The 25,351-nt window shown below is 54.4% G+C and overlaps 4 protein-coding genes across 4 annotated transcripts; 2 read left to right on the top strand and 2 right to left on the bottom strand.

Annotated features, from left to right (window-relative positions):
* Positions 1-5,348: 5,348 nt before the first annotated feature.
* VOLCADRAFT_83946 (uncharacterized protein) lies at positions 5,349-8,105 on the bottom strand. Its single transcript, XM_002957065.1, has 5 exons — positions 7,749-8,105; positions 7,509-7,665; positions 6,887-7,236; positions 5,974-6,213; positions 5,349-5,481 (listed from the first exon to the last, which is right to left on the bottom strand). The coding sequence occupies exons 1-5, from the start codon at positions 7,968-7,970 to the stop codon at positions 5,380-5,382; spliced, it is 1,071 nt and encodes a 356-aa protein (XP_002957111.1). The 5' UTR covers positions 7,971-8,105; the 3' UTR covers positions 5,349-5,379.
* Positions 8,106-9,807: 1,702 nt separating this feature from the next.
* On the top strand, positions 9,808-13,255 carry VOLCADRAFT_98177 (uncharacterized protein; the record flags this gene model as incomplete). The annotated part of the gene is made up of 8 exons (XM_002957096.1): positions 9,808-9,940; positions 10,033-10,131; positions 10,205-10,290; positions 10,360-10,478; positions 11,160-11,313; positions 11,744-11,923; positions 12,471-12,852; positions 13,191-13,255. The coding sequence occupies 8 exons, from the start codon at positions 9,808-9,810 to the stop codon at positions 13,253-13,255; spliced, it is 1,218 nt and encodes a 405-aa protein (XP_002957142.1).
* Positions 13,256-15,458: 2,203 nt separating this feature from the next.
* On the bottom strand, positions 15,459-17,539 carry VOLCADRAFT_83943 (uncharacterized protein). Its single transcript, XM_002957064.1, has 4 exons — positions 17,428-17,539; positions 17,127-17,299; positions 16,742-16,853; positions 15,459-16,212 (listed from the first exon to the last, which is right to left on the bottom strand). The coding sequence occupies exons 1-4, from the start codon at positions 17,488-17,490 to the stop codon at positions 16,075-16,077; spliced, it is 486 nt and encodes a 161-aa protein (XP_002957110.1). The 5' UTR covers positions 17,491-17,539; the 3' UTR covers positions 15,459-16,074.
* A 530-nt stretch (positions 17,540-18,069) lies between these two features.
* VOLCADRAFT_67840 (uncharacterized protein) lies at positions 18,070-24,156 on the top strand (the record flags this gene model as incomplete). The annotated part of the gene is made up of 6 exons (XM_002957095.1): positions 18,070-18,165; positions 18,362-18,586; positions 19,601-19,767; positions 20,274-20,402; positions 23,197-23,287; positions 24,028-24,156. The coding sequence occupies 6 exons, from the start codon at positions 18,070-18,072 to the stop codon at positions 24,154-24,156; spliced, it is 837 nt and encodes a 278-aa protein (XP_002957141.1).
* Between the last annotated feature and the right edge of the window lie 1,195 nt (positions 24,157-25,351).

The raw sequence follows: 25,351 nt of genomic DNA, 5'->3' as shown, positions 1-25,351 counted from the left end.
GTGGGATCCCTGTGAAAAAAAGGGGGGGGCTCTGGTTCAATTTACTCAGTGACATGTTCCCGGGTTGCGTGTGGAAGTGAAGGGAATGAAGGAGCCACATCTGGATTTGCGACCGCACCAGCTCGGTTTTAGGTTAAGGCGCTGGTTATTAGAGTGTACAGAAGGATGGGCAAATACGGTGGGGAGAGAATGGGGGATAGGAAAAGGGCCCCTGGGTTATGAGGGGGTATGCTGGCGAGCACGGAATGGGAGTACTCGTGATGTACTTTTGGAGGTGAATGTGAGGAGTGTGTGTGTGTGTGTGTTTGGACGGTAAAACCTGTTAGTATGTGTGCGCGTGCGTGCGTGCGTGCGTGCGTGTGTGTGTGTGCTCAGACGCGTAGGGACTGGACGAGAAGGCCGAGGAGGAGGAGGAGGGGAGGAAGCGGATAGAGCAGGCTGAAGGGTGAGGGTCGCGAAGATGTACGATGACGTATGGTACGGATTTGCGGCCGGATGATGGTACGGCTGGTTGCTTGTATGTCGACGGGCAGTGTCTGTGTGTATGTATGTATGTATGTATGTATGTACTAATTAATGTAAGTGCGCAGCCTCTTTTTTTCCCCGGCCACGGGGGATCTTGCGACGACGAAACATAAGTGAGTGCTAAGGCCGCAGTTCGACCTCATGCTGCCCCTCGTTCGTGCCACATTTGGTTCCTGGCTACGTCTATTCCCCCCCCCCGCTATATCCCCCACGTTCCCCACGCACGCGACGCACTTACATACATGTACACATGCACTGTTGTTGCTGCTGGTCTGCTGCCCGGGCTCCTATGGTCAGCAGCTATGCGGTCCATTGATACGCCAGTGGATCCTTTATGGAAGGGTTTCTGATTAGTACATATTATTTGTAGTTGCAGCTTGCTGTGTATGGAAAATATGCAAGAGAACCTTGTTCGCCATGTTCGCGCGGAAATTAGCACCACCCTGGAAAAAGCAACCCGAAATGTAAAGGCCTTTATAGAATCGGTTGTTATGCATGCCGCTGCAAGCCGGGCGGCAAGCTGCTGGTCGATGGCTGCAGGGAGGCAGTTGTGCTCCTCTGCATTTGCTGCCAAGTGCCCCTTTATGGAGATCACTCGGAATATCCTTTTGCTTGTCACCAGCGGTCGGTATCAACCATAACAAACCGGTCAGTAATTGGTCGCTTCTGTACCTGGCCGGTAGGAAACTGGGTGTCTGTCTGTCTGTTCGTGTGTCTGTCTGTCTGTCTGTCTACCATTTCCCTCCGTAAAGACAGGTATAATGTTCTGTACGTAAAGGATAACGTACACGCAGTTAAATAATGTCGTCAGTCAGGTTGCAACCACGAGACTGGGTGGCCCGTCATGCCCCTCAATGGATCCTTGTAGTCCTCGAACTGGAACCTTCCAGTCCTAAGGACGATGAGGGTGAGCCCAGCCAAAAGTGACCCCGGTGGGGATTGAACCCACAACCTTCGGATATTTTCATTGTTGGAATCCGACGCGCCACCATTACGCCACGGAGCCCCTTATTTAAGCACCTGTCAATTTTGAGCTAATTCATAAAGTTATACACGCTACGATAGGGACTGCTCAACACTAGTAAGAGAGCCTAAGAAGAAAACGATGGTTATCGTTGGGGTTATTACTGAATCCTACGAATGAGTCCAACCAATGTGGGTTGTTGAATCGTACGAATGTGGGTTATAGAGTTGTGTACGTTTGGATCTTGAGCTGTAAGGCCAACGGTGTGGTGGTTATCGTTTGGATGCATGGCGTTTAGTATGTAGGTCCTCTGATATCCGTCATGGTTCACTGTCTCAAGTTCATGCTTGCAAGAGAGTGGGACTCACCACAACAGATAAAGTTCAAACTCAAAGCACATATATTTAAGCGTAGGAAGATGAAACGTCAGAGCAGATCAAGGAAAACAGGTTCTGCCAGTTCTGCCCCATGCTCCTCCGGAAGCATGAATCCGTGCTCCACACTGTCATGTTCCCTCCTTTGCACCCTATGTTTCAGCCTCCGTGCCCCATGGTTAATGGCATTGATCCAGTCGATGAGCATTTCTATAATGACCGTTTGGCGGAGGTTTGGTGGAGCAGCCTCTCAGTTGATGGGCTGGGGAAGCTGCAGGTGGTTGGTGTGAATACGGTCTGCAATGTGCTGTAGGCGGGCATTGAGCGGTGTGTTGGTGTGTTGGTGTTGTTGTGTTGGTGTGTTGGTGTTGGAGTTGGTGTTGGTGTTGGTGTTGGAGTTGGTGTTGGTGTTGGTGTGTTGGTGTGTTGGTGTGTTGGTGTGTTGGTGTGTTGGTGTGTTGGTGTGTTGGTGTGTTGGTGTTGGTGTCAGGTGATATGGGCAGGGTAGTGGCGGTGTGTTATATATCATTTATATAATGGGGAAATAGATGTGGGCAATGTGCAAAGTTGCTAAGGAATGTAGACAGTTGCCATGAAGTTCATGTGTTGTATATACAAATGGGAATATTCCACTATATATATAGCCACTACACTGAGCAGACACAGCCGCCGAGAATCCGTGGCAGCTAACGGCCGGCCCTAAGAGTTGTAACACCCACGCCGTTGCTGTACATTTTGCATGAGCGGCTGTGCGGCCTCCCTCGCCTGCTGCCGCTGCTGCGCTGGGGTCTGCTCACGACGCAAGGCCTCCATGCGCTGCTGCAAAGCGTCCCTGGCCTGCTGCCGCTGCACCGGCATATGCTCGCCGCAAGCTTTACAGAAAACACCAGGAAACACGCAAGGACCTGCTACCGGCTACTTGGACCATTGGAGCCGAACATCCCCACTAATGCGGATCTATAAACCCCCCTGCAATTTTACAAAGCCCCTCCCCCCCACCGACTTGGCCAAAAAAACAACTTTTCCAGAAGTCAAAACACGCTGTCGAGACGGACGATCTTAAACACCAGGGATCGGGTTTAACATGTCTCACGCATAAATTCTTGATCTGATTGCGATGTCCTGGCCCTACGAAGTAGCGACGGTGGTGGAGGAGTGAGGTAAACGGTGGTGATCAGGGTTAGACAGGACCTTCCTAAAATGGTCGGGTTGCCGGTTTTCCCCTTCCCATGCCCGTCGGCCCCGCCCGATAGCGTTTTTGCATATCTTTCAATTTCTGTCGGGTGCCCCGATAGCCCATCCCAAAACCTGTCGGGTGACGCAAGAACGAAATTTCGCTGTGTGCCACTTGAAATTACATTTATTCGTATTTTATATGCGCAGTTTCCAGTTCTCAGTTTGCAGTTCACAGTTCTGATATGCACGAACAAACACACACACAGCAACACATGCACGCCTGCACGTCTGCCTGTGAGCATCACAACCCGAGCTCTTCAAGGACACCCTTAGACACCGTAGGACTGGAGAGGAACATCTCCCCCTCATCGGCAACCTCACTGCCAGACTCACTGGACAGTTCTGGATCCCCATCACTCATAAATGCCTCGCTGGCCTCCTCTTCGTCATCTTCCCCCTCATCAGCCGGCTCCTCATCGCTCTCAACATCACTATCCAAGCATGGCACTGTAGTGCGTGAAATCCCCATAAGGGTTTTTAGCAAATGTTCGAAAGGGCAATGTAAAGCTGCATATGGTCTTTGTATTAATTTTCAATAAGGCCGAGATAAGGTAGTGTGCCCTTCACTTATGTATCCAAGCATGGATCCCTGTACAGCAGAGTCAAAGGATAAAGAATGCTACCACTACATTACATATTTCCATCCAGTTATATTTTTATGAATGCCATTATGTATCGCTGTAGCTGTCCGTCGCCGAAGGGCCCACCGACGACCCACGGCACCCGATCGGGTGGTCCTAGCGCCCCTAACCATGTCGGGTCCCCCGACGGGGGCTCCCGATGGCCGTTTGGCATTTTCCCCCTTTTTCGTCGGGTCCGCCCGAAAGCATTTTCAAAGCCTGTCGGGATTTTCAGGACAAGTGCCATTCCTGTCGGGACCCGATCGGGCTGTCTCACCCTGGTGGTGATGGCAATGGTGGATTTCTTTATGTTACAGAGTGTGTGTAATCCGCCGGATTCCGTACAGGCTGACGGAATATTTCGGCTCCACAGCCTATATTACAAATTTCCTAATACACGTCTGCAAAGAAAGATAAAACACATGACAGCATATCCCTAGCAGCAGCGGGCTCAGTGGCGCACTGCACCACCGGCCGGAACGAACGCCGCCGGCGCCGCCGCCGTCACAAAACTAGAAAACAAAATAGCAAAAGAACGTCCAAGGTACCAACCGCGGATTGGGCCGCTCCGAAACCACGTCCTTATAGGAATACTACAGCAAAGGAATTGTATGCTCTACTGTTCTGCTACTGCATGAAGAAATAAAGACACAATGCCGACGACGGCCACCATGATGATGCACCTTCTTGGCCACCTGGTGCCGCAGCTGCCACGTCACCTCGTCGCAAGCGGGAATCGATCCGCAACACAGCACTGTAATGGCCCTGGAGCTGCTGCGCCTGTTCATGACACGACGCTGCTTTCTCCAGGCGCCGCCGCATATAATGTGCAGCTCGACTGCCTCACCTCTCTACCTTTTACTTATTACTATATTGCGGCTTGGATGCAGACAGACTTTCATGCAGTCATTCAGAACCTAACGCTGAAGGCTGAGAGGTCGATGCAGAGGGCCTTTAGCAGCAGTAGGACGAGGGGGAGGTTCCAAACAGCTAATAGCCAAACCACAGGGAAGGACCGCGAACAGATACCACAGATCCAGGTGACAAACACACCCACACCAGACCCCGCCTTGTAGGTACCCCGCCTCGCCGCGCAAGCGCGAGCAAGTCTGCGGTGTAAGCGCCAACACTTTCCCCCTTATCGACACTAAGAGAGAGCCAACACACACAGGCACATCAGAGCACGACGTGTGCTCCAGGCTCCGGATTCGCTATCCGCCGGTAGTCTACCACCCTGAGTAATTGTGCTGTTGTATGGGTAGTTCAACCACAAAGCCATTTGCTCCTCCCCCTTTTCGCCAACCAAATCCTCTCTCCAAGACTGACCGCTCTCCTGACCCTTCCTTCCTTTTGCCCTGTTGCCTTAAAAAACATCCTCCTAGCTACATATCGCGAGATGACTGTGTGTTCGCGTGGAGACTGACCGTGTTCCCTAGGACTGAAGAGCCCATTGAGTCCTCCTTTCTGAACTTTCGATGTGCTAGCGCTGCGTTTCCTCCCTCTTGCCTGCGCAGCGTGTGTGTATATGTGTGACCGCGTGGCATAGCGCTTGATGCAACGAGCTGGGCAGCGCAAGAGGCGCAGAAGAGGCGATGAATGTTGTGTTCTCGAAGAACTGCGGAAACGAAAAACGCCAAAAGCTCAACAACCCCTGTCAAGCTCAAAATACATCGGGGTTGCGAGACTGGCCCATCATTCCGGAGCTCGTGGCCTTTTGCAGGTGGAGCGTGAGCGAGTAGTTGCTCACTTGCAGCGTCCGAACCTGTACGGCGGCGGCGGCGGCAGGCGTGTGGGGTGGAGGGGGAACCCCACGTCCACGGAAATCAAAAAAAATGAACTGCCGGCGCCCACAGTCCGGCGGAGGACAATTAATCGCAATATGTGATGTTAGGGGAGAACAGCTGCCGACGGCCCCCACGGGTCGTAGCCGTACACAGAAGTCAAGGAGTGGGGTGGTCGGTCGGGGAGAAAGCGGGGACGGACGGAGAGCACCCGGGGGGAGGTCCCCCACGGAACGGAACGGAGAACACTTGAACATGTACGGTGTAGAAACTTGGTAGCCCAGTGTAATAACAACAACAATAACTTGAGCACCAAACCACGGATGTGCTGCTGCAGCAGTAGAGCAGCAGTAACAGCAGCAGTAACAGCAGCAGTAACAGCAGCAGTAACAGCAGCAGCACAATACCGTTCCGCCTTTCCGCAAATCACCCATATCACCAGCACTAACACCAGCACCCCCCTCCAAACGCACCTGCTCCTGGTACTGGGCGAGGAGCGCCTTGAGCTGGGCCACCTCCCCATCCTGAACCGCACGCTCCTGCAGCTGCCGGTGCTGGATCTGTACGGCCTTCTTCAGTACGGCGTTCTCCTCCGCCAGCTTAGCGGCGCGTGCCGCCAGCGTCGCTGCTGCTGCCGCCGCCGCCGCCGGCTCCCCCCCACTCCCCCCGACGGCCTGGACGCACAAGCTTTCCTCGGTTGGACAGCCCGCGGCCTGCGAACGTTCCAACATGCATAATATAAAGAAATAAGCACACGCAACACAGCGGTGGTCGGCAGCACAGCAGCAGCGTCCAATCCCCTCATAACCCCACACATGAGTCCTCACAGCAGCACACCGGCCGACATACATACAAGCTGACATGCTGCTTTACTGCAGTTGACATGACGCCACAATCCACTCACAACAACAGGCGACAACGGGGTTGTTCGACTGGATGCCACTGCCAGCCAGTAAAAGACGCGCCAGGGCGCGGCAGGGGTTTTCTGGATACATACACACACACCAACTCGACCGTTCATCCTCTCTCTGCCTCCCTGTGAGGATCTCACGACACCTTCATCCAACCATAAGAGCCCGCCAAAATAGCTATAGTACTGACTTGCTTCCTTCTTCCGTCGCCTTCACTGCTGCGCCCTTAGCCAAACCCAACGCCCCCCTCCATTCGCCCAGCCATCCACCTGTAACCCACTTGGCTGCACACTGCCACCCCTAGCTCCACCTACACTAACGACCCACATACCGCGATATGCCAATACGTCTATCTCCTCCTTCATGCCAAAAAACCAGAAGCATTTTCCCCACCATCGATCCGAAACCTTTGTCCACCGAGAAACCGAAAAACCCCGGAGGCCTGAGTCCCCGAGGGCATTGACAGCCACCGCACCTGCTGTTGCTGCTGAAACTGCTGCTGCTGCGGTTGTTGTTGCTGTTGTTGTTGTTGTTGCCGAACGAATCGGGCCACAAACGCTTCGAACTGGCTGAGAAAGCCCGCCGCCCGCTGCCGCGCGTCACTCATATCCGTGGCCGCAGACATCTCCGAGACCAAAAGATCCACCCACTGCTCAGCCGTCGTCGGCCCGCCGCTGCTGCCACTAGCACCAGCCGCGGCGTCGGCGGCGGCAGCACTGGCCCCGCCAAGGGCAGCGGTGCCAGCCGCTGTTGCGGGGGCGGCGGCGGCACCCGTAGCAGAGCCCAGAGTAGATGGCGTTCCCGGGAAGGGGGATGATGATTCTCCTGTGGCGGTGAAGGTGGTCGGGAGTTTGGATCAGGTATGATAGCATACAGAGGAAAGGAGATGACAGAAGAGAAACGGATAGAAATTGCGCAGCTAGAGATACTCATAGCGCAAAGCTTTAGGTTAATCGCTACAACCGGTAACTATCGTGACGGTAATGGTCGTATCGGGGGCCCGCAAGCGTTGGGGAAACCGCCACAGCATGTTGGGAGCTGTGTGCCGCTGCACTGCAGGACGTGTTCACAAATCGGGTTTGCTAGAGCTGCCTCACCCGCTGTGCGGTGTAGACCTGCGGGCGCTGCCGAGGCCGAGGCACGCCCGGCCGAATCAGCTGATCCATCCTCGGTTGTCGATAAATGGAGCTCGCCGAGACGGCGAATTGCAGCATCTATATTGTTCCCGCACTCCGAGAGCACGCTGGAGACAATCTGCATGTTTCATAAACATGGTAGCGGGTTGAGATGCGGGTCCAAAGGCTGAAAGCTCAGCACGACGCGGTTCCGGTCCTCACCCGTTCATCCATGCCAGGGAACAAAGCCAGCAGTGCTGACAATGTGGTCTGCGGCACAGCATGCAGGCCGCCGACCGCAAACTGGACGCACCGCGCAGCTGCCGGACTGTAGTGCTGACGGGAACGTTTACCGCTGAGCTGCCGGTCGAAATTATCGCCGGCGTCGCCCTCGTCAAAATGTCGCTTCGCCAGGACAGGAGATGGCACCGACAGAACCGACATGACCAAGAGGGAGTGTTAGGCTGGGGGAACCCAGCCTTCCCCTCCTCTGTGGGCCCCTATGCTGAGGGTAATTTCTGCCAAAGCTGAAAACAAAATATGGCGTCCGGCTTTGCAACTAAATCCCAGCCAGGGCTTTCCGACAGCTGTTCTCTCTGAACACAGAATTAGATGCTACTATTACAGTAAAAACAACATACCTCTTGGTCCTCTGTGATAAAATCTATTCCTGCGAAGCCGCCTCAGGTGATCCTCGTACAACATAAAGCGAGGCTTAGGGCCTTAGCATGCACCGTGGCCTGCCCTGCAGTCATATCGTGTGCAAATTTGCCTTGGGCAGAAGAATAGAAGCCTCAGGAGCTTTTCGTCATCGGGGTGCGAAAAGCCACACGCTGTTTGCGAACAAACGCAACGTCTAAGTTCTGCGCAACTCTTCTCGGACAGAATTGCCTATATACAACATTTTGTTGCCACGTCGGTGCTGAAATTCTCTTGCAACTTTCTTGCAAAGCGATATATTAAAAAATGCTTTGGTTGACTGGCCGAAGGACCGCGGGTAACGCGCTCACTAACATGCAGGAAGGAGCAATTGCTTATGAATGTTCGGAAACGCATCAAGGGTTTAGCAAGGACCGCCGTGCTGGGGAATCCGGTCGCCTCCACAGCCCTTTGACCCAGGGGTCCATCCTTTCGTATGGCTATGTACAATTGCGTCCATTACATCAAAACATTTTGTGCGAATCTAGATCCTACAATTTTATACACTGATATACTCCTTTCCCAGACCAAAGACCTGCATTGCAGCTTCTGCTCGGCAAGTGTCTTTCGTGTTTGCTTTTCCAACATTTCGCCCCTATACACCAGCACCTCCCGTGTCACTGAACAGCCACAGCCCGTGCATCTCTCCATTCCTGAAAGCATACTTCGGCTAACGGACCCCAAATTTCAGACCGCATCACTTTGCAACCTTCAATCAAAGACCGGTGCTGTTCTTGTCGTCAGATTAGTGACGATTTGTGCGATGGGAAGAGTTGCATAGATGCGGTTTCTAGCCCGTGAAGCAGCTTTGTTGGTGAATACCCTGCCTAGCTAGCGAGTACGTGCCGGTGCCTGTACTGTCAGTAATGAAGTAAGGCTTCGGTGTGGGCAGAAAGAACTCTGTTAGTATTGATGTGCACATTTTAACGTGCACACGTCTACAACCCATAGCTCACGCAATTAAACAATCCACGAAGTCTTTTGTGCTGGGTCCTTGTGGTGTGGACATGGACCCTCTCTTGGGCAGGCCCAACGGCTATGGTGCTGTATGCCTTTTCCCTGTCCACTTCCCGTCCGTTGCCGTCCGGGACAACGGAACACGCTGAAACCGTTTTGCTGCGAATATGGTCCGCTAACACAAGGTACAATTGTTTGTAGTGAGTTTATCAATTAATAACGGAATTAGGAAAGGGTAGGCTATAAAGGCAAGGGACCAAGCACGTTACATTTTACAAATAATTGTCTGACCCGCTGGTCCGAACATGGCTGTACAGAATTGCTTCCTTGATCACTGGAGAGTTTTTGTTTCCTCGTTTTATACTAAAATTATATTACGCAGGGGTTCACGCTTTTCGGCCGCTCTGAATATGACGGGCCGACGGACCGCTATCGTACCACGGGCCGAACTGCTACCGAAGCCATTGCTTGTCCCATGCGTAGCAATACAATTGTGAAATACCAATAGTCACACAAGGGGGCGTGGGGCGCAACTGCAAGATTTGCAACTTGAAAGTGCAATGGTCCTCAATCTTGTCGTCCGATAACATACAACGTGAAGCTCTAAGCTGTCGGCATTTCAACCATGGCTGATCCAAAGGAGGAAAAGCTGGCGATGGACATCTTTGCCTGGTTCCTCAATGTCTCGACAAGCGTGCTTATCGTCTTCGTCAACAAAGTCCTTATGGACCCCAAGATAGGGTATCGGTTTGTATTTGGTAAGTCGTCGATCAATAGCGTGCTGATAGACTGCAACACTTCGCATACCCTCGCGTAAATTTAACTTGAATATCTTGTGGCCGTGTCGCAGCGACAACGCTATGCGCATTCCATTTTTTGGCTTGTGGTGCCAGCGTAAAGCTTATGGAGTTGTTTGGCTATGGCAAGCGTGCGACGATGCCGATGTATGGTAAGGTAGTCAAATTCCCACCTTACAAGTTTTTGATCTTGGGGATCAGAATTACCATTTATTATTTGTGCAGAATGTATTCGCTTCGCTGTAATTGCAAGCGTCTCCATCGCCAGCCTAAACCTGTCCCTGCTTGTCAACAGCGTCGGCTTTTACCAAGTGAGTTAACCTTTTTATGGTAGACACTTGTCGAGATTGTTGCTGAACGTCGCTTCGTGGAAATTGCAGATATCCAAACTCCTCATTACACCTTTCGTGGGCCTCGCCGAGTACCTTTTCTATAAGCGGAGATTCACGGCTCCGACCGTGATTTCCATCTTAACAGTCGTCACGGGAGTCGCAATTGTGTGAGTGCCGATTGCCCGTCTGGATTTACGATGCAACTGATGTCTGCCAGGATTGGGGGGATGGGGTCATCCTGAAAGAGAATCGACCCCTGGATTCTGACAGCTACAGCAAAATGTGTTCAGGGCCTTACAGGAAGAACGCCCCGTATAGATGGGGGGAATCTGGGATGAATATCGTTGATTTGATTCAACATGTTCCCTTCCCGGGGTTTATACCGGGGACACGCTGAAACCTACAAGATTCACAGGGGTGACTATCCTCCTACATGACCCACATCCAGACAAGAAGCAAAACACCTCTCTCTCTCTCTCTTGCCTGCCACAAAGCACACCTCCTAAGCACACTGGCTCCGTGCCTACAAGCCTCGCCCCCGCTGCCTTCCCCCGCCATCAGCACCACCACCACCACAACAACCACCACAACAACAAACAGACGACCCATATCCTCAACCTCCCCTTTTTCCGGCAGTTCATATTCTTGTTCCTTGCCTATGGGCCCACCATCCCTTGTCTCGTTCGCCTCCCCCCCACCACCTTGAGGACCCTTCCTAGGACCCTCCCCGCCCCATGCCCTGGTCAGTCCTGTTTCTTGTACACTCTTTCCCTGGCAGCAGCTCCACTCGTTCACGTGGTTCGTCTTTCCCCCGCCCCTTTCGTGTCCCTTCCCGCTCCCTTCCGCAGCACGGTGAATGACGTGTCCACCACCGTACTGGGCCTCGTCATTGCGGCCATCAGCGTGGTAACCAGCGGCCTGCAGCAGCTCATGTGCGGAGAGATTCAGAAGCGACTCAGCCTCACGTCCACACAGCTGCTGTCCAACACTGCGCCTGTGCAGGTCAGTATAGTGGGTGACAGGGTGGGATGTGGGTCGCGCGGGTCGTGTGGATTGCTCTAGGTGCCTCGTAAATGTGCATTTGCATTTTCCCCAGCTCAACGTATGTTGAAGTATGTTAAGGGCTCGATGGGAGCCAAGGGGGATATCTCGGGCCTTTTTTGCATTGACTCGAGTCAAAATGTCTTTTCGTCAAAATGACATTTAACTCGAGTCAATGCGAAAAAGGCCCGAAATACGTTTTTTTACTATCCCCTTCTCATGGCCTTGCGGCAATGTATGTATAGTAGAATTGTATACATGTATATGTATTCATGAATGGTCACATCAGGATGTCAATTCTCCCAACTCCTTTTTTTTCTGTGCACGAATATAAACGCATGTGCACGCACTCTATTTCTATGCACCCCGTGTGCCATTCGGGCCGCTGCAGGGTGCCATGCTCATGATGGTGGGTCCCTTCGTGGACAAGGCGGTGACCTCCAGGTGGCTCAAGCAGTACGACTGGTCGGTGCCCGCCCTCACGTGCCTGTTCTGGTCGTGTGCCGTGGCAGTCCTGGTGAACGTGTCGCAGTTCATGTGCCTGGGCCGGTTCAGTGCCATCACGTTCCAGGTAAGGCGAGTGTGGATGTGTGTGTGTGTGTGTGTGTGTGGAGGGGAGAGGAGGAGAGAGGAGGGGAGAGGAGTGAGTGAGGTGTGGGAGTGAGTGGGGTGTCGGGACATCACATCACATCACCAGTTGGCCATATCGCCGACAATGTCACGTGTCCGAGCTGGGTTCTTGGCGCTTTTGCTGGGGAAGGGGGGGAGGTCCTCCACGTCCCTCGCCCGCCCACCTCCCGCTGCAGTTAACCCAAGTGGTACCTGAACCACAAAGCCCTTAAGCCCAAGGGCGCCGTTTGTATAAAGTACCCAAGGTATCATGGCGCTGCTTCGGCCCCGCCTTACCCCCTTTTTTTCACGACTACCACGTTTCCCGTACATCATACCCATGGCACACCAGTTCGCGGCCACCCCACCATCACCCGCCAGCCCCTCGGTGGATCCCCTCTTGCTGTGCTCTGCGGTATCATGTGTCGTACCCTGGCGTCCTGTCGTACGTTGTTGCTCATATCACCCCCTTATGACGGTTAATTGGGGACAACCCCCCTATGCCCCAGGTAACGGGCCACACTAAGACGGTGCTCGTGCTCCTCTGCGGCCGGCTGTTTCTTGGGGAGACCATCGGCGCACGGAAGTTGATTGGCATGGTAACTGCCGTACTGGGCATGGTGGCGTACGGATACTTCAACTCTCTGCCGGTGAAGCACTCGTCCAGCATCGCGGGAGGGGGTGCCGGGACGGGTACGACGGCGGCGGTGGCAGGCAGCGGCGCCGGCAGCGGCGCAGGTGGCGGTGGCGGCGGCGGCGGTTCCAAGCGGGATGAAGACGCGGAAGATGATGGCGGCCTCCGGGAGCCGTTGCTGATGGGCGGTGGCGGCGGTAGTGGGAGTGGGAGCTCCGTCGCCGCCGCCAACGGTGGCGTGGCCGTACAGATGTACGGTGGGGAGCGCGCTGGGAACGGGACGGGAGGCGCTACGGCACACCGGCACGGTAGCGGTGGCGGGGCGGGGATGGGGTAGGGGTGCGCGGGCGACGGTGGGGGTTGTTACCAGCAACCTGGACGCCCCCACCGCAGCCGCGATCTCCTCGCCCTATGTCCAAGGTAGGTTCCTCCGAGCCTTTCCTCTGTCCGCCGGCGGCAGCATGACGAGTTCCATCTGGTGGTGTGTGTGTTTGGGGGCGAGGGGGGAGGGAACGTTCCGCGCTGGGCATGCACACGTGGCACTGGGACTCCTGGCGGGATACCCCTCCCCCCTCCCCGCGGTTCCCCCCTCCAGCCAGACCATACGGCAGCAGGACCCGTACCGCGGTAGGTACGGAGGAACATGATGCGGTCCGCTGAAGTAGTTTGCGTGTCGGGGTGTACAGCCCGCCCGAGTACTACACAGAAAGGTCCGGCAGTGCACCGGCAGCAAAAAAGCTCGTGGCACACGCCCATCGCCAGGGGCTTTACGCTTTACCCAACCCAACCAGGGGTTGTAAGAGCCTGGACCTATGAATGCCGATGAAAGGATGCAGGGGCGCGCGCGCGTGCGCGATATAGGTGTGGTGGTACAAGGTACGTGGTACATGGTCACACGCTGCGCATGCGACATTTTGGCAGAAGCTGTAAATGCGTGCTCAGATTGATCTCCGTCGTCGTCATCATCGTCGTCGCTACGGCCCGGCGGATGTTTTGGTTGCTTGTGTATGTTGCCGTTTTCCAGATACACATGCCCTCGGAGCAGTCGTATGATGATAGGACGAGGGCCACTGTCGCCGGACGGCAACACCAAAAAGATGATAGCTTGGCGTTGTTGGCGTTGTTGGTGTCAAGCGATCTTGGTAATCTTGCTGCCGCTGCTGCTTCTGCCGTTGCGTGAGGCGTAGGCTTGCGAATGCTTGTGGGAAGATCATCATGACTCAAGTTTTTTTCAAGTTCCCAGTTTGGATTCTTTCGGACTGACGTCATGTTTGTTCCTGCACTCCTGCAAGGGTGACATCGTTTGGGCTTCTGGCTTCAATGTCTCCCAGTGGGGGTGGTGCCCGGGCCGGCTATATACGTGGCATGTATATGCATATGCCGCAACGTGCGTGCGTCGTCTCTCCGTGCGTGACCCTGCGTGCGCGTGCGTGTGTGCCTTTTATTCCTGCGCGAGTGTGGGGGATGGTTGGTGTATTGGTGGGTGGCTTGGGCGCAGGAATAAAAGCTGGCGGATGACTGCATCTCTCATTTTGCTGCGGATGGAAGGGCCGAGTACGCGTGCGTTTGTAGGTATGCATCTCTAGGGGGGTTCGTGTGTGTGTGTGTGTGGTTGTGGGTGTGGGTGTGTACACGCAGGTGGGAAGGGAGGTTCTTCTAGTACATAGCAGTTCTTCTAGTACATAGCAGTTCTTCTAGTACACGACCCAACCGCAACAAACGGCACCACGCCCGAAGGTCCGTGTCTTCACGCTTTTGGAGGCAACTCTATTTTCATCATCGCCACCATTACCGTCGTCATCATACCGTTGCTGCCTTTGTCGTATGCATACATGCATACGGCCTGCACGGGAGTGGGGATGTTCCAATTGGGCGATGGGCCTCCCGGGGGATAGCGCATATTCCCTCTCAGGCTTGCTCTTTGGTGGGATGCAGGTGCTTTAGTTGTGTTGTTGTTGTGACGTTTTTTTACACAGTAGCAGTAGTTGTGAAATGTAGTGGTGGCAACTTCTGTTTTGCAATATATCGACCACCCTGTTGCTTTGTGTGTGCACACGTATGAATTCGCACATTGCGGAAGTAACGAACTTCCTCCTTGCTCACGCGACAATCAATTGTCTGTCAGGAATTTGGGTTCGGAAAATACTTGGCTTGCCTTAGTTAGCTTTTCGCGCGCTTAATTAATCGTCTGATGATCAGCCCGTTCCCGAGGCTGACTAACCGCGGCTCTGCGCGGCTGGGACCGAAGCTGTGCCGTGTGGTGGTAGTATAGTTTGATTGAACAAGACGGCTCACACAACATGCAGGCCTTGCAAAACACTTAGAACGTGATTTTGAAGTAAAGTGGAGCGCTCTGTGCATGGACATTGCCTAGCAGTAAGTAGAAAGTGTGTATAGCTGATAGACAATTTTTGGGTGAACCTTGGCTCTACGACATTCCCTTCGGGACGAGAAGATTTTCTCTACATGTATTATCTCTTGCTAGTGTTTTGTGGTAGTGGCAGTAGCTATTAGGAAGGGTTGGAATTCTGGCCCGCTGGCATCTAGCCTGAGGCAGTTGATTTTAATTTGAAGGAAAACTTCCTGTGGAGGTAAAATTCTTAAGGTACGTAGAGGCCCACCTCGCTCCATGTCCCGTCTTACCGCACACCAGCTTTGCCCCGCATGGGGAGCACACCTATGTATGTTGTATGGGGTGAGAGCGCAGCAGTGAGAGCAATCACGACCACTGCGGTGGCAGCGCTGCAGCCGGGTCGCGAGGCGGACGGGGAACCTAGAGTGGTGAAGAAGTGGTCGGTGGAGAAAGCCGCTGAACCAAGATGCTGCCCCAGCTACCGAGCAAAGAGAGAGAGGTAGGGAAAAGCGTGCCTACCAGAGTTACTGATGTGTAACTGAAGCTTTGGGAGGGTCATAATCCACGACGTCAGCTGCCTGCCCCGGCTGCTTGGTACCCTGAGCGGTGTCAACAACTGTTTGTCGATGGCGCCTAAAGCCAACTGTCTGTTGGGGACTTCCAGCTGCAGAGAAAAACCTTGGAGGCCGGGGGCCCCCCCCACACCCACACCACCACACACACTCGCAGCAATGAAGCCGAGTTGCCGCAGTGACCCCTCTACCGCAAGATCATCCCCCGGTCGTCTTCTCGTCCCGCAGAGACGGGGGACCCGGACCGGACGGATCCGCGGTTGGAAGCTGGAGAGCTGCTCCTCCTCCTGGCTGCAGCTACAGCTGCTGCTACCGGCGGAGCGCACTTGACCGCGCACTTGCCAGTTGCGGTGACCGTGGGTGTCATCTGGCCTGACACCACCCAAACTCTTCTCCATTTCAAGCCCCGAGACGTGGCGAGACGGGCCCCTGCCGCCCCCGCCGCCACAACAAAAAAGACCCCTGACGGCATACCGCTACAGCTGCCGCTACCACGTCACTACTGCTACTGCAGCCCTCTTCTCCGCCTGGCACTGCCGTTGCTACTGCTGCTGCTACTGCTGTGGTGGCGGTGCCAGGCATTTGTTTACCATGGCCAACAGGTTCGGGTTCTCCAGTGCTGCTGCCACTCGCTCCTTATCCGCGAGCTGCTTGTTGACAGCAGCCTCACTGGAGTGACTTCCGGGGGAAAGCTGCGGAGGGGGGAGGAGTGAGGAGTGAGTAGGAGAATGAGGAAGAGGAGGATGTGCGAGGTGACCTAGTGAGGGCTGCGGGTTAGGCCGGGTAGGCCGGGAACGTGGGCTGCGGACATCATTTGAGCGAAAGAGGAGTGTGCGAAAAGCTGACCCGGTAACTTCCTTGGTAATGTACTTGAGAGGTAGTACTAGGCGCCGGTGAAGGGTTGTGGGACGGGGGACGGCAGAGCCGGGGGTTGCAGGAGGACGGAAGGGAAAGAGGGAGACAGTAAACCCAGCTTGCCAGCTTGCCACATCGTCCTCACCGTCGCATCAGCCCCCCTATCCCCTTCTCCAGTAACTCGGGATACTGGGTCTCTGCAGGCCTCCCTTTCCACACTCGCCCCGGGAACGGATAGCGCCAGCCAGCTGCCTATCGACCTACCTACCAACTACCTATATACCTAACTACCTACCTAAACCACACTGCCTACGGTATACCAACCAACCGCCAACTACCGCCACGGTTGGTTGTCGCAGATCACACCTTAATATCAATCTTGAACCGCGGCGGCAAACTCCGCAGCAGCTTTACCCGGAGGGACAGCCCGATTAGGGTGGCCATGGAGCAGTGCGCCACGGTGGGCGTGAATTGGACACTAGGACGTGTGTATTTGAAATTCAAAAAACAGGAAGGAATGCGGCAGGGGTAAGGAAAAGGCGGGAAAATGAGCCGTGTCCTCTGCAGTAACTAAAAGCGAACAGGTTATTGCTTTGAGGCACATGCGTATCGAGAGGCAGTCGTCCATGAAGTTAGCGGCACTTATTTTAATGAGCGTACGAGGTGACGGGAGGCGTGTGCCGCGCACGCAGGCAACGCAGGGGAGGGCAACTGTAATAGCCCTGTGCGTGCGCAAGGAGAAGGATCGTACCTGACCCGTCCACGCACATCATCCACATGGATCTGCTCCTCTGACACCACGTTGAGCTGCTCCAGGGTGTACGGATGCTCCGGGTCATTTATGTCACGGATGTGGTCAAAGATTTCTAGTGCATCAATCGTTTCACGCCCATCCGCACCCGGAGCTTCTGGACGCTGAGCAGGCTGCAGGCAGGAAGGCGACAAATGGAGGCCATGATTGGACAAGCAGTTCCGTGAGCCGATCTGTGGGGAGCCCAGCAGGCAAGCAGTTCACGAGAACTTAAAATAAGCAATTAGTAAAACAATCTTACTTTCGACCTAACAGTAGATTTCCGCTCATGAACTACAGGGTTAGGGTTAATGAGCTCTGCCATTGCATACTCAACCGCCAAATGTCTTTTACATGATTTCTGATACTTAGTTTCTATCGTACGAATGAATTTTGCAGGCGATGTTGCCAAAGGGAAACATGTGCGCAGAAACTCAGCCCATAGATGTACGACACCCACAGGGAAGAAAGCGTCGTCAGTTGTAGATAGATATTATTTATTCTCACATTATTAGCTTTCTTGGTGCCTGCAGCTCTCAGCCTGGCACGTCATGCGCTTCAACGTTTACTAACGCTGAAGCCCCGAACGTACACGAACGCTTGAAACATCCACCTTCGAATGGGCAACGGCCTTTGCAGCTGCAATAGAGAAAATCTACCAGCTTCACCCGGCCCGTCAAGTCCGGCTCCAGACGAAGGGCCATCCCGGCTCAACGACTTCGCTCCGGAGGCTGCGCCTGCCCCAAACGCTTCTGAGCACCAGTTAAGTGACGGAGACACAACCACAGGATCAACAAGAGTATTACCATTCTCCGCGTCGGCAACTGCAGCATCAGCCCCTGCTAATCCCGTTCGGCATCTCCCACCTGCTCCCGAGCCCGTTCGTGGCGCCCGCGCCCCCCTGATGGCTTCTTCCCCGGGGGAGCGAAAGGCTGCAGAAGAATTAAAGGCGGACGGAAACGTCTTGTTTAGTAAGGGCAAGTACGCAGCGGCCATTGAGGTAGGTACGCATGTGATGCGCTGCTGCCCCCGCACAGCAGAGGTATACCGCCATGACAGTCTCATGAAATAAAATGTAGTCCCAAGGGTTTGACTTAAATCTTAAGGAAAACATCTTCCTTAGCGTTAGTTTGTTTGCATCGATGACCATCTTAATATTACTGCCTATTCGTACTGTACGACACCTTACCGTACAGCGCTACACGGAGGCCATCACGCTGTGTCCGGAATGGGCTGTATTGTACGTCAATCGCGGCATGGCAGCTCGCAAACGCGGCGACTGGGAGCGAGTGGAGGCGGATGCCACCACCGTGTTGGGCCTTGGTCCCCCAGAACGAGAGGCCATGAAGGGCCATTACCTGTTGGGTCTAGCGATGGGCGCCAAGGGTCAGTACGACAAGTCCACACACCACTTGCGCAAGGTTTGTCATCGTGCCTGGGTTTGCTCCCGGGTCGGAGACCTAAGACAAGTTTAAGAAAGGCGGCGGTTCCATGTAAAGGTGGGGTTGGCCAGCCTGGTACGATGCGATAAAACACCCATACAATACAATACCGCCAAAACGGCAGCACGACGACGATAAGCCCCTTTGGGATTCCTTTTGGCCCTAGCGTTTTGGAGAGTGCGGGGAGTTGGTGGGGCTTCAGGGTTTTTGATTCATCGGGTCCATCGCCGTATGTTACAAGTTTACAAATTCCGAACGAATGCGGGGATGTCCATAAATGTCCGGGGCCCTGAACTACATGTTATGTTATGCCGTATGTTATGCCGTATGTTAGTGGCGGGGGTTTGGGTTTCGTCTGTTGCGTTTGTTGCCTTCTGTTGGGCGCTGGTTGGGTTGCTGGCGGTGTGGCGATGTTGGGGGATCCGCGGGACGACAGGAGCGAGCTAGGAACGCAAATTGGGTGGGTGGTGGGGGATGGTTCCCTCTGGGTGTCGTGCCCCTTAGGAAAACTCTCCACCCCCACCCCGCACACACATACACACACGGAGGGTGGGCACTTGCGGGAACACGGGCGTAAGGGTCTGAGGGGCCTCGGGTTTGTCGTACAGTGATGACGTCCTTCCGATGCTGTTGTTCATAACCCGCCAGAGCGTTTTGTAATCCTCCACCGGCTCTTGTTCGTCCATCCAATTATCCATCCATCCATTCATTCATTCATTCATCCATTCATTCATTTACTCGTTCGGGATGGGGAGGAATTTCGGTGTTTATTTCGGTTTACTACTTTCTCCGCCACACGCTTTCGGGAACGGCCGGCCGGCCGCCTGCTTGCGTGGTTTGGACCCTGGTGCTTTCATCAAAGTTGGTGCTCCGAAACCGTGCTTTGGAAACTGTATGTTCTTCATTCTGCTCCCTGTCCCGCCTGCATTCCCACCCTCCCTCTCCCTCCCTCTCCCCGCGGCCTCTCCCCCTCACCCTCCCCGCCTCCAAAAGGCCCTAGACGCTGCTCGCGAGGCCAATGATTCCATTAAAGATGAGATCTGGCGGGAGCTAGCCGCGGCCAAATACCAGCAGTGGCAGACGGAGAGCACCGCCAGGAGATGCCAAAGGAAGGCCCTCAAGCGGCAACTAGCAGGGCTGCTGGTGAGAGATGGTCTCCGGTTTGAGAGTTGTTTGTTTGGTTGTTTCTTTCTTTGTTTGTTTAGGGCTTTAGGGTTTTTAGGGCCGGTGGGTTGGTCAGTTGATGCAAGTGATTGGGCGAATGGCTATGGGTGGGTAGGTGGGGTGCATGTCGCCTGTCACCTCTTGCTTGCGATCTTCCTTTTTTATCTTCTGTGCTCTTGTGTCGTGTTTACGGTTGGGTTAGGCATCGCATCGCAGCTGCTTCGCTGCATGGCAGCAGTCCGGGGGCCCCGCAGCGCGGTCGGCCGGGGCCATACCGTGGGAGCACACGATGGGCTGTTTGGGGCGGCAGCAGGCCGCAGAAAGCACTCCGACCCCACCCGCCCTCGCCCTACCTCGCCCTCCCTCGCCGCCGCTTTGGACAGTTTGCAAATTCGGACGTCGGCATTGTTACTGTAACCGTAACTTTCCCCCGGCTTCCCTTTTGTGTACTGTTATTGCTTATGTTTTGTTCTCAGGGTTATGTACCCGGGTCCGTTGGAAGCCTCGAGAAGGGTGAGGGGCCGGGGCTGGGGGATGGGGAGGAGCCGCAGCTTGTCGGCGAGTGGGCCGCGCTATTCAAGGCGGCGTCTTGGCAGGATGTGGCGGTGGAGGCACCCTCGCAGTTCACATGGTAGGGAGGTGGTGGGGAGGTGGTAGGGAGGTGGTGGGGAGGTGGTGGAATGGTTTAGAAAGGGCTTTCTTGATGGGTTGGCCTTGATGGGAGGGGAGTTGATGGGATGGGAAGGGATGGAGCTCGTTCGGGAGAGGGGGGTTTCATGGAGCCCGTCGGGTAATGCCCAATCCGCTCGCCCAGCACAGCTGCCTAATCCGTGCGCCCGTCGGGTCTCCGACGGGCGCGCGGATTAGGCAGCTGTGCTGGGCGAGCGGATTGGGCATCCGCTGCGTTTTCGACTATCATAGGTATGCGAACGACATCACTCAGGTATGCCCCGAAACAACAAGAAATTTGATCGGATAGAAGGTTCTGGACCTGACTGACAACTTGTCAGTAGCAGATGTGTTGAACAAGATATCGTTTCCGGTGTGGGTACTCCACCTGGGAGGCGGATGAAGACAGAGAGGGGGAGGAACTCGCCCGGCAGTTACAGCCACATCAGACAGGGGCGGGTATTCGTGCAGGTAACAATTTGGATCTTTGTTTTGTGCAGTTTAAGAAGTTACGCAGATAGAACCGGCACAGGTGCCTGGTCCCGGCGCGGTGCGGCCTGCCGTTTTCCTTGTTGGGGTGTTACACAGTGGGCGGCTCGTCCAGAGAAAGGACGAGCACCGGGGCCGAAACACGGCGCAGGTGTGGGCTCGCGGCTACGTCCGTCTGTTTCTCCGCGCGCGCCTCACTCCTCTGCCGTTTTATTCGTATTGATTGTATTTATATTGTTTGTTTATTTGTATTGTTCATCCTGCATCCGTTTGTAAACGTTAATTCTTATTATTGAGCATCGACATATTTTACATGGCTAGCATGTTTTTGTATACTACCTGTTTGTTTGAATACTACCTCTTTGCCTTATGTTTAGTTCTCTATGCATGTTAGCTGTGGCATGGGGCCGATCAGGTTCTGATCAGGTAGGCACCGCAGTGGTACCTTTGACGGCCGTGGCGCGATGCGACGAAGCGACGACATGTAGAACGGAAGAAGTATAAAGCCCGATATAAAGCACCGATTAAAGCATATATACATGAAAGAAAAGTATTCCATGAGCGTAAGCATGCAACGTTGAACCTGTTCGAGCAATGTGGCGATACTCCTCAGAAGGGATCCTATAGAATTGCAAAAATAGCATCAATACAGATAAATAGGATGATACAGGCGAAGTTTAATATAAAATGAAATTAATAGGAACATATCCGAGTCGTGTAGAATTGTCAAAATGAATCGCCGTCACGGGGAATCGAACCCCGGCCTCCCGCGTACTTAGCTCGGATAGTTCGAGCTTATGATGACAGGCGGGGATACTGACCACTATACGATGACGACTTGATGTCGAAGGATGAAAGTCCAAGCTATATAGCTTTAAAACACAACGAATACGACAATTCTCTGAAATGAGAGATGCGGGTCGCCGTCCATGGCGCCCGGGATGTGTACATGGGAATCGAGTAGAATGCCATTGCCCTGGCTGCTCCAATAGGGATCAGAAAAATCAGCTTCTGCTTTTTCATATTCAATTACAGCAAGAAAAGCTAGTTCATGATGTTCAAACTCGAGAATCTATAGTAGAAAGAAGTAGTTTAAGAGACGGAATATTGGGGTTTACGGACACGTGCTTATGAAATTAAGAAGCCGCCAGCTCGGGTGGGGTTGCGGCGCAATCCGCCGCCAAGCGGGCGCCGTTCCCCCACCGATCCTGTGACACGCATGGGGACCAGGCAAGCACCTTTGGATCCGGTCAAGGTAGCGGCCGCGAGCTCAAACGGCTGTGCATTTCATTTTAGTTTCAGCAGTGGAGGCTTCGACGAATTAAAGAAGACCGCTGCATAGGCTAGCAAAGGAGGTTGGGGATTCATATGCAAGAAGCGAAGCAGGGGTTACGAGGACGCACAAATGATTGACGAGAAGGAAAAACCATTGACGAATACTGCCATGATAAGGCCAATACTGGGGGTGAGGGGATTGATCGGTTACCACCCTATCCTCCCGGTGGTGGTTGGTTGCCCGGAACCGAAACAATACCTACTTACGGTCGCTGGGCCCGTCACTTGCGGGGCTCGCACGTCCGTCCTGGTGCACGCTAAGGGCGCTCTGGGGAGGGTTGAGGGCGGCATGAGGGCCGAACGGCTTTTGTGTCTCTTAGCACCTGGCTAGCTAGGGAGGCATTACTACCTACCTAGCTAGCTACCTACCTAGCCAGTTAGCCAGCTGTATACCGCAAGAAGAGAGCCACGTCGGGTGGGCACCGAAGCTGCTCCAAGAGCTGTTGCCGAGGAACCAGCTGGGGGAGAGAGAGGGGGAGAGAGATGGTGCAATGGGACTGAGGGCAAACGCTCTCCGTCCGGCGTTACGTTCGCTTCCTAAAGCTTCCGTGGGCCTGCAGCCGTGCACCGCTGTTCTTAGCGGTACACGCACACGCATGCACGTGCACGTGCACCCTCTTCCGGGTGTCTCTTTCCAGGATGTCCAACATTCCCTGACGGAGGGCAGTGCTGGCTCGCGGATGGCGGCCCTCGCCGATTCATTAACCCGCTGGTTTCGGAGCGGGGTGTCGGAGTTGGAAACAGCTCCCGGAGGCGGTATTTTTCCGTTAGGAGGGCTTAGGGGCGGCATGTAGGGAGGTCCGACAGCTATACCTTGCCCCTTGTGCATCGCAACTCATAAACGGCAACCAGGTGTAAAGTGATACTGCTTGCATTCGTTCATTCCGCAACATTGCCCTCTCCGGACACGTGGCCTTCCCCCCGTCCGGCAGCCCCTTGACGATGGAGATCTTCCGGGATCCAGTTGTCGTACCTTCTGGGAGATCCTACGAGCGGAGCGCCCTGCTTGAACATTTGAAGAAGGTGCGCTGTTGAGGATGGGTGTGAGCTTGCCGGGCTGCCTCAGGGGCTGAGATGTCTACAGTCAGGGAAGCGTGTTTTGTTAGAACTCTATTTAGCACGGCCCTGCCCGGTATATAGTTGATGTTGTTACAGGGTGGTTATGCTTCACCAGTGGCCTCCTTCCCGAGGCAGTTCCCTGCTCTCCCCTGCTAGAGGGGCACCCTAATCCATTCACCCCATCCGACTTCAGAGTGTACTCTTTGAGTTTGGCAACTCACCACCAGCATCCAACCAAATCTAGCGGATCAACGGCGCGTCAACTTAGTTCCTGGTCAGCTCACAAGTTGATTATATCACGTCCTACACCGTCCACAAGATGGGGGGCCACTTCCCATTACAACACCTCTCAAACACCCCGAGAGGTCGGCAGGCGGATTTGAACCCGGACGCGCCGGGAGCAGAAGTCAGGCCTTAACCTCTGCCAGCCGCCTGCTTCATATAGTTGTCTGTCGCGAAATTCTATTATACAGCTCACCGTCTGTGTTCGTGATTTCCCAACCCCACCCCCTCTCTGCTCCTTTCCGTCACCACCCACCTGATGTCATGATGGATTGCTTCACAACGCGCTTCGCACCTTTTTCCTCCCAGATGTCGTCTGATGAGATTGCATTCCTTACTTGTGCACTCCTTCCCGCACCCCATCCGCCTTGGCCGCGGTGGCGGTGGCGGTGGTGGTGGCGGTGATGGTGGGTTGCCCGCAGGTGGGTCGATTCGACCCCATCTCCCGGCAGCCTCTGAGCGAGGAGCAGCTGGTGCCCAATGTGTCCCTCCGGGCGGCCATCGAGCTCTACCTGGAGGAGCACCCCTGGGGCTGGGGGGAGGTCAAGTGAAGTGAGGTGAAGTGAGGGGGGTTCAGCGGGAGGGAAGTTGCCTCCAGTGGAGGGGCGGAGGAGGTGAGGGCAGGCGGATGGAGCAGAAGGTGTGTGTGGGGGGGGTTTCTGTGGTGATGGCGGTGATAATGATGATGATGGGGGGGAAGAGGAAGAGGAGGCGAGTGGGTAGTGGATGAGGCGTTGGTGTCCCTTGGGACTCAAGGAAATAGGTGGGATGTGAGGGAGGGTGGGGGGTGGAACATCCGAGACGGTGACGTGGCCCGGGTGGGAGAAGAGCAAGAAGGGGGGGAGGAGATAGAGGAGGGGGAGGAGGAGGAGGAGGGGGGGAGGAGGAGACACCCGGTCTGTACCGGTAACTGGCGGCATTCAGAGGGTGAGCTGCACGACTCATTCGGCCTTTTGCGCCCGCTCCGTAAATTTCAGCTTGGAACAGTCGTAGGCTGGACATGGCTGATGGCTGCCTGTTGTAGGGAAGCATAGGTTGTGTGTGTGTGGTTGTGTGTGTTGTAGGCTCCTCGTCACAGCACAGGGCTCACCACTGTGTGTGGGGGGGGGGTGGGGGGGTGTAACCAGATACGACACTTATCGACCCTGTTCATTGCTTCTTGACAAATATGATCGCCATTACCGCTGTCCCACATCATGATGTATGCACCGTGATGTGTGATGACACGTGGCCGTGTTTCAAGTGTGTACGTCATGAAATTGGTGCCGTACACGCGCATGTTTCTCTTTTGTCTTTGATGGTTAAAAGATACGGGAAGGGGGCTCCTGCAGCTTTGGGGCCGCGCTGCCGACTCCAGTTCCCTATTTGGGAACTAGGAAGACACGGTATTTCGAGATTACCTTGTTTATAAGGCGACTGGATGGCTGTGTGTGTGTGTGTGTGTGTGTGCATGCGGGGGAAGGGGGAGCAGTGCATCGCGGACGGTCTCCAAACCTGTGCCCCAAATTCATTTGGCTTTGTTGCACATCGCTGTTGGTTTATCCTCAACTTATTATTCTCATAATCAAAATTGCGTTGTGCGATTCATTTATGGGCCTGCTGATGTGGAATGGACGAAAATGGAATGACGAGAAGATCAGCGTGAGCTACAACACATCTTGAGGTGTGGGATGCAATAAGCTTGTGTGGGACAAGACTTGTCAGACACCTTTTCTTTTTGAGCGTCCCGCCTTTAAGCGGGAGACA

This window comes from Volvox carteri (genome assembly GCF_000143455.1).
Source record: "Volvox carteri f. nagariensis unplaced genomic scaffold VOLCAscaffold_69, whole genome shotgun sequence".
Taxonomy (NCBI): Eukaryota; Viridiplantae; Chlorophyta; class Chlorophyceae; order Chlamydomonadales; family Volvocaceae; genus Volvox; species Volvox carteri.
The sequence above is the reverse complement of the archived record's forward strand: the minus strand, read 5'-3'. Positions and strand labels throughout refer to the sequence as shown.

Bases quoted from the DNA above. Each gene is read 5' to 3' on its own strand.
- VOLCADRAFT_83946 (XM_002957065.1), bottom strand. From the start codon at position 7,970: ATGTCGGTTCTGTCGGTGCCATCTCCTGTCCTGGCGAAGCGACATTTT. The intron at 7,666-7,748 runs GTGAGGACCGGA...TGAAACATGCAG, and splicing joins TCCCTGGCATGGATGAACGG to ATTGTCTCCAGCGTGCTCTC. The intron at 6,214-6,886 runs GTGCGGTGGCTG...GAACGTTCGCAG, and splicing joins AGTTTCAGCAGCAACAGCAG to GCCGCGGGCTGTCCAACCGA.
- VOLCADRAFT_83943 (XM_002957064.1), bottom strand. From the start codon at position 17,490: ATGGCAGAGCTCATTAACCCTAACCCTGTAGTTCATGAGCGGAAATCT. The intron at 17,300-17,427 runs GTAAGATTGTTT...TCCTGCCTGCAG, and splicing joins AATCTACTGTTAGGTCGAAA to CCTGCTCAGCGTCCAGAAGC. The intron at 16,854-17,126 runs GTACGATCCTTC...CACACGTCCTAG, and splicing joins GATGTGCGTGGACGGGTCAG to TGTCCAATTCACGCCCACCG.